The 11822-nt window shown below is 50.4% G+C and overlaps 1 protein-coding gene across 1 annotated transcript; it reads left to right on the top strand.

Moving 5' to 3' along the window:
• The first annotated feature begins 2617 nt into the window (after positions 1–2617).
• On the top strand, positions 2618–7026 carry LOC120692862 (AP2-like ethylene-responsive transcription factor CRL5). The gene is made up of 9 exons (XM_039976258.1): positions 2618–3208; positions 3306–3861; positions 4367–4449; positions 4589–4597; positions 5003–5091; positions 5166–5239; positions 5335–5385; positions 5487–5563; positions 6102–7026. Exons 1-9 carry the CDS (start codon positions 2893–2895, stop codon positions 6728–6730), a joined length of 1884 nt encoding a protein of 627 aa, XP_039832192.1. The 5' UTR covers positions 2618–2892; the 3' UTR covers positions 6731–7026.
• Positions 7027–11822: the final 4796 nt, after the last annotated feature.

Genomic DNA, 11822 nt, shown 5'->3' with positions numbered 1-11822 from the left:
ACGGGGGGCTAGGGCGGCGCTAGGGTTTCTGACCCTGGGGGCGGCTGGTTGGGTTGGAAGGGGAATGAGTGCAAGGAAGAAGAAAGGAGCGCTCTTTTTTGCGAACCGGTATCTGTGTAACGAGTGGTAAAGGTGGATAATTTCACCCTAACTCCATGAGGATGTACATAACAAGTGTTTTTGGAGCACTCCTTGAGGAGCTCCAAAAAAAATATGGAGTTGGCCCCCAACTCCAGGTTTTTTTTCGGGAGTTGGAGTTGTTGAAGTTGGACATGTTTGGCACGCCGTGTTGTTGGAGTTTCTGGAGTGGAGCTATGTCAAATACGTCGTAAGCTAAGTAGCTAATAAGAGACTGGGTAGTACTAGGGCCGCAAAGTCTCAATGTATGGAGGCTGACATCTTCACAGTGTCGGATGGTTAAGGAAGTTGGTGAATTGATGACAGGAAATCAATGACTGAAGCTTTGGTGAATGGCATCTGTAACTATAACGGTTTTAAGGTAGCGAAATTCCTTGTCTGACGTAAGTTTCGGTCTGCACGAAAGACGTAAGGATCTGGATACTATGTCCAGAGTAAGGATGAAATCGGATCAGATACGTATGAAATCGGATCCGGATAGTACTTTTTACCATATTTTAACTCGGATACAGATTCGGATTCGGATGTTGTTGGATACGATGCAAACGGATGTCTCGATTTCGGATACGGATTCGGATATTTACTTGATTTGGAACATAATTATATTTGTTTGTTTTATTCATTATAAACATATTTCGAAAGTATCGCTAAGTCATTATACAATAAGGATTAAAGTATGTAACCGTTGTAGTTAAGAAAAAGACATCTCATCAAAACATATTTATCCATAAATATTTAAATAGTTAATAATATAAAGATATAAAATGCAAATGAATAAATATTTTAATGGAAATATCAATATTTATAAAGAATAAATGGAATAAAGTATATTTATAATTTTATCAATAAGTGGATAAACCAAATTAAATTAAAAGCAATATGATTATCCATATCAAAATATAGTTAATTAAATTGAAATTAATTAAACTTAATCTTTATATATCATTAGTAATATTAAACCTAGTAGCACATGTCATTTATTCATGATCACTCTTAAATAGTTCCACTAAATACATTATTATTAATACTAAAATTAATATATCAGTAGTCATTAGTTATATATATATATAATTTTTAATAGTTTTTTATGTGCTCATTTTTATTCGAATACGGATGTTGCGGATATTGTTGAATATGGATGTGGAATCGGATAGAGAAAAATGAGGAAAAACGAATTCGGATATATCCACTTTGGTACCACATTACAATCGGATACGGATACAAATATCCATATTAGGTGCGAATACGAATACGGATGCAAAAAATTTGGATAACTATTTTCAGGTTCCCACCCTTAGCTAGGAGAGAGGCTCGGTGAAATAGATATGTACGTAAAGATGCGGACTAGTTCGTTCGTTGGCATTTGCAACACTGCAGTGCGGCAGGGGACGACGCGTAGCGTACTGTTGCGAAGTGACCGGCGCTTTGCGTGCAGCTGTCCTGCGCTTTGAATCTATGCTACAGATCACACCCGTAAAAAAAATCACATCGAATGTTTCGACACATACATGGAGTACTAAATGAAATTTATTTACAAAATTTTTTGTATGGATGAGTTGTAAATCGCGAGACGAATCTAACGAGCCTATTTAATCCATGATTTGCAACAGTGATGCTACAGTAACCATCCACTAATTATTAATTAATCATAGATTAATTAATATCATTAGATTCGTCTCGCGATTTACAACTCATTTGTGTAAAACCTTTTATAAATAAATTTAAATTAACAAGATTCCAACACAAAAAAATTTTGCAAGTGAAACTAAACACGGCCACAGTACTACACACGGCCCCTCTCTCTCTGCGCCTCTCGTGTCGGTCCATCAAGTCTGGCAGAAGCAGCCTGGTTTCGGCCGCTCTGAGCAGCATCCAGCTACATCTAGGATCTTGTTTGGTTGCAAGTAGCGTTACGAGAAAATCTTTTGCATAAAATATTAAATGAAATTTATTTGTAAATTTTTTTTATAAATATGTATATTTTTTTACGACGAATATAATAACGGTAATTAATTGATAATTGACTACAGTAATACTACAGTACCAACATTTAATCATGTGGTCAAAGACATCATTAGATTCATCTCGCGAAGTAGCGCTGGAATTGTGAAATTAGTTTTGTAAACTGCTTTTATTTGATACCCTTAATTATTAATTAAAGTTTGCTACAGTAGCTTAGACTACTCCAACCCACCTAGGAGGGAGGAGCAGCATGCATAGCAGACGCCCGGGGGAAGGAAAGAGATGAGAACAGGAGAGGGAGTGCAGGAGGTGGCCGGCCCATCCCATCCAATGCCAACCTCACGATTCAATTCCCTTGCATCTTTTATAGTTATATAGGGGGTAATTTTCTGCGAGTGAGTTTTGGACGGCGTGGGGCTAATGGCCATGGGCATGGCCATTGCCTGGCCTCAATAAAGGGAGCACAAGCAGTAGTAGCGCACACATCCTCTTCCTCCGCAACATGTTCTCCGGTCACAGATCCCTATGACCCGACGGAACGGATAGGTATGAGGAAGGAAGCCATAGGTTCTTCTTGTTTTTATATGCTCACATACAATGCATTAGAAGTGGTACTTATCCACCAATTTCCTTCGGCCCCCCTCATTCCTTTTGCTCGGCTTCACGGCCGGCCCGGGTCCCCCTCATCAGTTCACATGAGCCTAGTAGCCTTGGACTAGTGTTTGTTCGTGCTAGCGCGGCACAAAGGGAAGGAGAGCTCGAGAGCACCAAGGGCTTGCGTGTGCATAGTTGATGGGAGAAATGGCTAGTGGCAGCAACTGGCTCGGCTTCTCCCTCTCGCCTCACACGACCATGGAGGTGCCATCCGCCTCTGAACCCGCTCCTCCCGCTCACCATGCTCCGCCTCCTACCAGTACCACGATCTCCTCTTCCGGGAACCACGCCGCCGCCACTTCCGACTTCCTCTTCTCACCGATGCCCGCGCCTTATCCGGGCTACTACTGTGTGGGCGGCGCGTACGGCGATGGCACCAGTTCTGCCGGCGCCTACTACTCCCACCTGCCTACCGTGCCCATCAAGTCCGACGGCTCCATCTGCAACATCGAAGGTCACTGATACTATACTGCACTTCTCCCTCGCTCCATCCTCTCTCGGAATCGTATGCTAGGTATGAACGCCATGGTCTTTTTGGCATGATGAAATAGGCATGATGCCGTCGTCCCCACCGAAGCTGGAGGACTTCTTGGGAGGTGGCAATGGCAATGGCGGTGGCCAAGAAACGGCCACCTACTACAGCCACCAGCAGTGCCAAGAGGAGGCAAGCAGGGATTACCACCAGTACCAGCACCACCAGCTCGTCCCCTACAACTTCCAGCCCCTGACGGAAGTAGAGATGCTCCAAGAAGACGCGGCGCCAATCGACGCGGCCATGGCTGCGGCCAAGAACTTCCTCCTGACGAGCTACGGCGCCTGCTACAGCAACGGGGAGATGCACCCGCTGAGCCTGTCGATGATGAGCCCCGGGTCCCAGTCGAGCAGCTGCGTCAGCGCGGCTCCGCAGCAGCAGCAGCAGCTGCACCAGATGGCCGCTGCAGCTGCCGCTGCCTCTGCGGCCGCTGCCCAGGGGCGCAGTAATGACGGCGGTGAGCAGGCCGTGGGGAAGAAGAGGGGCACCGGCAAGGGAGGCCAGAAGCAGCCGGTGCACCGCAAGTCCATCGACACGTTTGGGCAGAGGACCTCCCAGTACAGGGGCGTCACCAGGTTAGATGCGCACGAAGATTTCACTCTGTCATCTCTTGTTGCGTTTGTTTCGTCAGTAGGCTTCGTGCGGGCAATGCTTTGCCTCTTTAGTTCCGAGTCCTATGTATATGCTTGGCAACTCCTCTGTGCCCTCTAACGCTGTTTCATCCAAGCGGCATTGATCATTGGTTAGGATTCTTGCACATAGCTCAGCCTGTGAAAGTCAATTTGTTGCTCCTGATTCATTTGGAGTATTTGCCTCATGTTCTGCCTGCCGGCCCTGTTAGTTTCCAGCATTGATGTGGCTATGTTATACTTCTGTTATGCTCTGCTATTCTTGTTAAAAAAAATTCAGTAGGCCAGCCGCTCATGCTTGACGCCAAATAGTTTTAGTGCCTAATCTTAGTCCTGGGGGCTCTGATCCTTCTGGTGCCTCTACAGTTCAGAAAACCAATTTAATTTGTTTGTGCTCGTTTTATATGTTTTAGTGATGAAGGTTCTGTTTGTGTTTGATTCACTGGAGCAGACACAGGTGGACTGGGAGGTATGAAGCCCACCTCTGGGACAATAGCTGCAGAAAGGATGGGCAGACAAGGAAAGGAAGGCAAGGTTGATATCTAGACATCCAAAATAAATGATGTAGCAAAATTTATGCATTCATAGCTCCTTCTGACATTTTGATTCCTCTTCTTTTGGAAATGTCATTCTGGGGTTTGTCACTCATGACTGAAATGACGATCACTCGCAGTATATCTAGGTAACACCACTTCTTACCCGATCATGCCTTTTATTGTCCTGATTACTCGTTCCAAGTTCTATTTCAAAAAAAGCGAAAGGCCGGGCGGCCAGTTGGCTAGCCCGGTCCGGTAGCGTCGCGCCCCAATAGGTTCTGAGTTCGATTCTCATCAGAAGCGAATTTCCGGCTGTTGGGGTAAAAAAAACCCTCGCTGTGCTCGCCGCGAGGCTTGGCCCTCTCGGGCATGGGTCAGGGTTCGGGGGTTTTCTCTACCCGGGTAAGCCGGTGTGGTTTCCTCTTAATGAAAAAACGGTGGGGCCGTTTCCTCCCCCGGTAGAGTTTTTTTATTTCAAAAAAAAACAGAAAAAAATAGAAGCTGTGGCCAGCTCCAAAAATATGAAATGTGATTTCTTTTCTGTGCTTCAGGTGGTTACGACACTGAAGATAAGGCTGCAAGGGCTTATGATCTTGCTGCTCTGAAATACTGGGGTCCTGCTACTCACATCAATTTTCCCGTAAGTGTCATGCAACAAAATGGGAGCGTTGATGTTTATTTATTTAATAAGGTACAACACGCTTTGTTTGGCAGGTAGAGAACTATCAAGATGAGCTCGAGGAGATGAAAAGCATGACGAGGCAAGAATTTGTGGCACACTTGAGAAGGTCAGTGCTTGCTATTTCGCCTACATTGCACTGTATCATCCTTCTGTATTTTCATTGTTGATTTCCTGCATTTCTGAAATTGTTACTGACCGCAGGAGAAGCAGTGGGTTTTCTCGAGGTGCCTCCATCTACCGAGGCGTGACAAGGTTTGTTTGCGCAGAATTTGCAGCCACATTTTGTTTCTTCATCAACAAAAGTACATATATAGAGAAACCACACCGGTATGTTCATGTTGACTACATTACAGGCATCACCAGCATGGAAGATGGCAGTCTCGGATTGGCAGGGTTGCTGGAAACAAGGATTTGTACCTCGGCACTTTCAGTAAGAAAGATCTCTATTTGAATGTAGATTTGTAGGGCCTAAAAATGCTTCAAGAAAGTAATGTGGCTCAAGTAAAAGAAGCTTTTGGTGCTAATCCTTTGCCGGTGTGACTGTTGTGCTATGCTAATTGTCTCATCAAAGTACATTTACCGAAGAAGAGGATAGACTTGGAAGATAAACTTTTACTGCTAATCTCTAGTTCTGTGCATTGCTTTTGCAATCTACTTTAATCCGTGGGGTACACTGTCCACACATTCTTCCTGATCATTCTTTGCTTTTTCAGATAGCTATACTTTGCTAAGGCTGTGGCGTCTGACCAAAGCAACATGTTGACTGTTTTGAATACTCCATTGAACACTTGAACTAAAAGATGACGTTATCACTGCACAAAGTAATCTGATCGGGAATCCTACTTTACAATAGGATCTATCTTGGTTTAAGTTCCAATGCACAGACTAAATTAGTTGTTACATGAATCTTGTTCCTAGGTCACACTCATAACCGAGTTCGTTCTTAACACCATTTACTGAATATGCAGCCACTCAAGAAGAAGCGGCGGAGGCTTACGACATTGCTGCCATCAAGTTCCGTGGCTTGAACGCGGTGACGAACTTTGACATAACGAGATACGACGTTGACAAAATCATGGAGAGCAGCAACCTACTGCCTGCGGAAGAAGCACGCAAGGTCAAGGCGATCGAGGCCTCTAACAGCGTTCCTATGATGCACAATAATGGTGGCAGGGAGCTCAACCTTACAGAGGAAACAAGTGCTGACTGGAGGATGGTGCTCCATGGTTCTTCCCAGGAAGCTGTGCAGGGCCCGGAAGCAGTTGATCCCCGGAAGGGCATCATGTGTGAGACTCACTCCTCCCTGCACGGTATCGTTGGGCTTGACGTCTCGTGCGTGGCCCATGATCACCACCTTGACGTTCCAGGAGGCAAGTCCGGTGGCGTCAACTTCTCCAACTCGTCATCGCTGGTGACGAGCCTCGGCAACTCCAGGGAGGGGAGCCCCGAGAGGCTGGGCCTGGCCATGATGTACGGCAAGCAGCAGCCGCACGCCGTGAGCCTTGCTGCCATGAGCCCCTGGATGCCTATGCCGGCGCCGGCAGCGCAGCACGTCGTCTCTCATCTCCCTGTCTTCGCCGCTTGGGCGGATGCCTAGCTGATGTGGAGTTGGGGTTCAGTAGCATTGCCCAATCTTGCTCTCGCCATTGGCTGGTTTTTGTAAACTGAAGCGAAGATTGGGATCTCCAAGTTAGGTAAGTTAGCTGCAATAGCAAGGTTGGTTAGTTGCCATGTGGATTGGTGTAGTGAGTAGTGGTATGCAGTAGAAGGTAGGTCTCGATTAGTCCAAAGCTTAAGCACAATCTCAGTAGTGGTGGTGGTAGCGTTCTTCTGAGCCTTTTTTTGGGGGCAAAATTGGTTGGAATGTAGCATGGCTCCTCCCTTTGAACGTTACATGCATGAAGAAACAAGGCTGTTGCAAGGAAAAGGAAAAGGGTTGGGGAAATGAAGTACGGTCACTTGCAGGGATAGGCTTGTGCTGTGATCACAGTTGGGGCGCCCTCGGCTTGGCCATGCTCGCAGTGGAAGATCTTTTGACCGGTGCCTCAAGCGACTCGGGGGCCAGGCTCGTGCCGTGTTTGGATTGTGCTAGCACGTTCTCCGAAAAAAAGAATTTCGCATGCATGAAGTACTAAATGAAGTTTATTTGTAAAACCTTTTCAGGGATGAGTGTAATTTTTCGTGACGAATCTAATGATGGTAATTAATCGATGATTGGCTACAGTGGTGCTAGAGTAGTCATCCTCTAATCGTGCGGTCAAAGGCCTCATTAGATTCGTCTCGCGAAGTAGCGCAGGGGTTGTGAAATTAGTTTTGCAAACTGTCTTTATTTAGTATTTCTAATTATTGATCAAAATTTACACTACTCATACTACTCCCCGAACCAAAAGGGCCCGATTGCCTCACGTTCTTTTTCGCTTTCTCTGCATGGCATGGTATCTTTGTTCATGATTGCAATGAGTATCATAAACATTCCCCTTCCCATACGAGGGGGAGAGCTTTGCCGCGTCCCGGCCCCAATCATTCCAAGAGGGGCCGAGACGGGAGAGAGAGATTCCCATGGCGTGCTTCCATGTCCCAACCAACCTGCGTCGTCATCATGGCGTGTCCTACGATGAACTTACATGCTGGCTCCCTAGATTGGGTTTGCCATTGCAAATTTTCTGAGTTTTGGCATGCATGGCCTTTGTCATGATGTTGTTAAAGCTACCTGTGAATGTCGCGTAGTAACAAGCAGTTGGGTTCCGATCCGTCCACAGGTTGAAAGGACGCCGCTCTTTTGAATGCTTTCCCGGCCGTTGGTGGGTGTCCTGGACGGACGCACGCCACCGCCGCCCGGGATGGAACATTGATGCGCCCGGCGGCCAGCGATTGCCGGCACGGGGGACCGGACGCGACGGCTTTGACCCCTCAACATAGGCCGCATACCCCAAGGGCTATGCGCGCACTGTGCGTCCACAGCGAAAGGCGTTGCTAGCTCGCCGCCGCGCCGCCCGCAGGCCGTAGCCGCGCGCGAGCCCTTGGCTTTTGCCTCTCCAGACGCGACAGCACGTGCCGCCCTGCCAGCTACGGGCTAGCGGCCGTAGCGATTAGCTCCTCCGCCTCGCCGTCGCCGCTCTCTGCCCGTAGTCCTCCGCGCTGCTGGCGCGGCAGCGGGGCCGGTGCGGGCGGCGGGGCGGACGCGGACCCCGCGCCCACGGCGCCGCAGCAGCAGCAGGGTCGCGGACGGCTGCTCGGTGCTCCACGGCGTCCCGTGTCGCGCCTCCGCGAGTCAGCGGCCGGCGGGGTGGGGACGGACGTGCATGTGCATGGGCGTGGCTTGTGTGGAGCCAGCGAGGCGAACGAGCGCGTGCGCGTGCGTCGGCGTAGCAGCCGAGCCGTCCGTACCCGGGCCGCGCAGCGCCGCGCGCCTTGGCAGTTGCGGTCTCCGCGCTCGGCGACGGAAGCGGGACGGGGTGGCAGTGGCACAGGCGGGCGGGGGAGGAGCCTGCTCGGCATCGGCGGACAGGGCGGTCGGCCGGGCGCGCCGTGTCGTCTTGCGCCTTGCGGCGGAGTCCTCGCCGGCCCGGCCCGGCCGAACGATCGGCCCCCGCATGCACGCGCGCACCTACAGTAATACAAACGTAGCGCTACCAGTCTGCCGCGCGCCTGTCGAGGGTGTGCGTCTATGAAGCGTTTTTAAAAGAGAGAACTTAATTGTGATACAAAGCACTAGTCCCAGGAGGCTGATGTCACATTTATTACATCAGATGGTTCAAAACCGTACAAACCTTGGAGGACACTCGATACAGATAATGATAATGATTAACCAAGCTACGACATAACACCAGACCGCAAACCACATGGGGTCTACCACGGGCTCTGAGTACTGCGACAGCGGAGGCATCTCGACAGGGCCGGTTCCACAGGCAAGGTTGGGTGTAGAACGATAACCCTACTCGGCGTCGTCTGGTATGAAGTCTGGGTCTTCTTCTGTAAAAAGTAAGAGTGGGGTGAGTACAAACGTACTCAGCAAGTTCAACCACATCCACGGAGGGGGTTATAACAGAATAGTATGCATAGGTAAATCAAGAATAAGGTTACGGTTTAATTTGCAGAAAAACAACACTTTATGCAAGGGTTTATTTTACGGAAAAACCTTTTAGAAAACAGTTTTCGTAGTAACACGGAGTTCAGGTTTTAAAACTGCTACCGGACTCCCCGTCCGTCGTAGCACACGGCACAACTGCCGGATACGATTCCAAAACAACTCACACCAGCCCATCCCAAAGAAACACTAGTTATGTGACCACACCGTAACTTGCCCAATACCGTGGGCACGGACTATTCGAATAGATTCTTAACTCTGCAGAGGCGTGCAACTTTACCCACAAGTAGGATACCACAACTCGAACACCGTCGTGTCGGTGTAGATCCCAACATAGCCATTACCCACCTTAGCTAAGCCTGACTAGCCATCACGGGATGCACCAAGGGGTCATTGACCGTTTTCTCAGGTGTAACCGGGCATAAGTCACTCGGGGCTTATCCCTTTTCCTTAGACACCCGTTGCTCTCAGCTCTCCTGATGGCTACCACACTAACTAGTGGGATTTATGCTACGCCGTTGCCCATTCAACGGTCGAGTGGTTTGCACGATAGTGGAGTTAGGTGAGATGACACACCAACTCGGTCCTTAGACACGACAAGATGGATATCTCCCTTCTTTGCCCTGCCACACAGGCATAAGCACACCAAATAGCAATTCCGTAGAAATGCCATCCATCCCGTCTAGGCTTTCTTTACACAACACCACATTTATCCCATCCCAAAACGCACACATTTTCTTTATAAAACAAATAGTATTTAAGAATAAAGTCCTAAGCGCTCTAATATCGATTAACGTCCAAGCAAAATCAGACATTAATCTAGGTGGTCAAAGGATGGTCATCACAAGCAAGGGGTGGCTATCCAACCGTGTTTTCATGCGAGTAAAACATATGAAATTTTATAAAACAGGCCATTGGGATGTGTTTATAAAAACTAGGACAGAAACATGCATCAAAGGATGGGATTGAACTTGCCGTCTTCGTAGCCTTCGGGAAAGTCCTGTCCTTCGGGCTCGGGGTCGTGGAACTGATCCTCGTTCCCTTGCTCGCAGCACTGCTCGCTAGCGGGCTCTCCTTCGTTCACACCGTGATCTACGACGCAAACAAACACGCACACAATCAAGACACAGGAAATAAAAGGTTTATCGTTGAGCTCAGATCAGAGACACATAAAATATAGAGTATAGAGTGATAATTTCGAGTGGTTTCTGAGTGACATGATCAAGACTGAGTTACATTAGGCAGGGTAAAGTTTTGGTTTGATTCGGGGTTGTTTGGTACATGAAATGATAGGTTTTATAAAGGTTCGTGGGTTGGTTAAGGGGCCAGGGGCCTGGTTGTAAATAATCTTGAGTAGGCAGGGGTCTGTTTGTAATTTATGGAAGCTTTTGGGTTATTCTGGAGAGGTCAGGGGTATATTTGAGATTAAGTTTATATTGGAAGAGGGTTTATTCGTAAATATATTAAAGGTGGGGGTGTTTCTGCAAAAGGAAAAAGGGTGGAAGGTTTCTTTAAGAAATAAAGGAAAGGGGAAGGGGTTTTTGGCAAAATTGCCATCCCCTTCCTCCCTCTCACGCTGGGAAACAGGGGAGGCGTCCCCGGGGTGCCGGCGGCGGCCGATTTGGCCGTCCTGGACCACGGCGGCGGCCGGAGGTGAGGGGAAAAGGGGCTAGGGGCACGTGGGATTTGATTCCCCGGCTCACCTCGGCCCGGGGCGTAGCGAGGAGGCGGGGCGACGCGGGCCGGCGGCGGTGGCGCTACTGGAGCGAGGCGGCGGCGCTAGTACTGAGGAGGGGAGGCGGTGGCGGCCAGGGAGGCTTGAGTGTGGAGGAGCGGCGCCGGTGGGGAGGCTTTTATAGCCGTGGAGAGGCGGTGGCACGGTGGAGGTGGGTGGCCGGCTCAGCGAGGTCCGCGGGCGGCCATTAATGGCACCCCGGCCGCTTGCTGGTGTCGGGACGCGGCGGCGCGGCCGGCGAGGCAGCGCAACGGCGATTTGACCGCTCGGGCAGGCGGCGAGCGGGGCCAGCAGCGCTGTGCGGCACAAGGGGCGGCAGCAAGGTGGCGGGGCGGCGCACGTGGCTCGGCGGAGCTCGCGCTGCTGTGGCTCGGTGAGCAGTGTGGCCACGCGGGGGTGGCAGTGGCGGGGATGCGGGCACGCGGTGCACGCGCAAGCGGAGGTAGGCGGTGGGCGGGTCCAGAGCAGGGTGAACGGCACCGAGCGGCCGGCGAGCGGTGCGCGTGCGCGCTCGTGCGCCCAGGCGGCGAGCGTCACGGTGGCTCGGCGGGGCGTGCGGCGTGTCGTGGCACGCGCGGTGCAGGGCGAGGGCCGCGCTGACGCCGGGCGGGCGGCCACGGCGTGGCGCGTGCGCCCCTGTTCGGTGCGCCGCGCGCGTGCGCATGCGCACGGGCGCCCCGGGGCGGCGTGGGCGAAGCACGCGGTGGCGGGCTGCGCTGCAGCGTGCGCGGGGAGACGAGGCAGGGCACGGCGAGCGGGAAGCGGGAGGTGGTTCGGGGCAGGCGCGACGGGGAAGGGAGCTGGCCTGGCGGGCTCGGGCGAGCGGGAGCGAGGCAGAGGAGGAAAGAAAGGAAAGAGGGAGGGAGA

This window comes from Panicum virgatum, chromosome 9N (assembly GCF_016808335.1).
Source record: "Panicum virgatum strain AP13 chromosome 9N, P.virgatum_v5, whole genome shotgun sequence".
Taxonomy (NCBI): Eukaryota; Viridiplantae; Streptophyta; class Magnoliopsida; order Poales; family Poaceae; genus Panicum; species Panicum virgatum.
This window is presented reverse-complemented; position numbering and strand designations above follow the sequence as displayed.

Bases quoted from the DNA above. Each gene is read 5' to 3' on its own strand.
- LOC120692862 (XM_039976258.1), top strand. From the start codon at position 2,893: ATGGGAGAAATGGCTAGTGGCAGCAACTGGCTCGGCTTCTCCCTCTCG. The intron at 3,862-4,366 runs GTTAGATGCGCA...TCACTGGAGCAG, and splicing joins CAGTACAGGGGCGTCACCAG to ACACAGGTGGACTGGGAGGT. The intron at 5,386-5,486 runs GTTTGTTTGCGC...ACTACATTACAG, and splicing joins ATCTACCGAGGCGTGACAAG to GCATCACCAGCATGGAAGAT.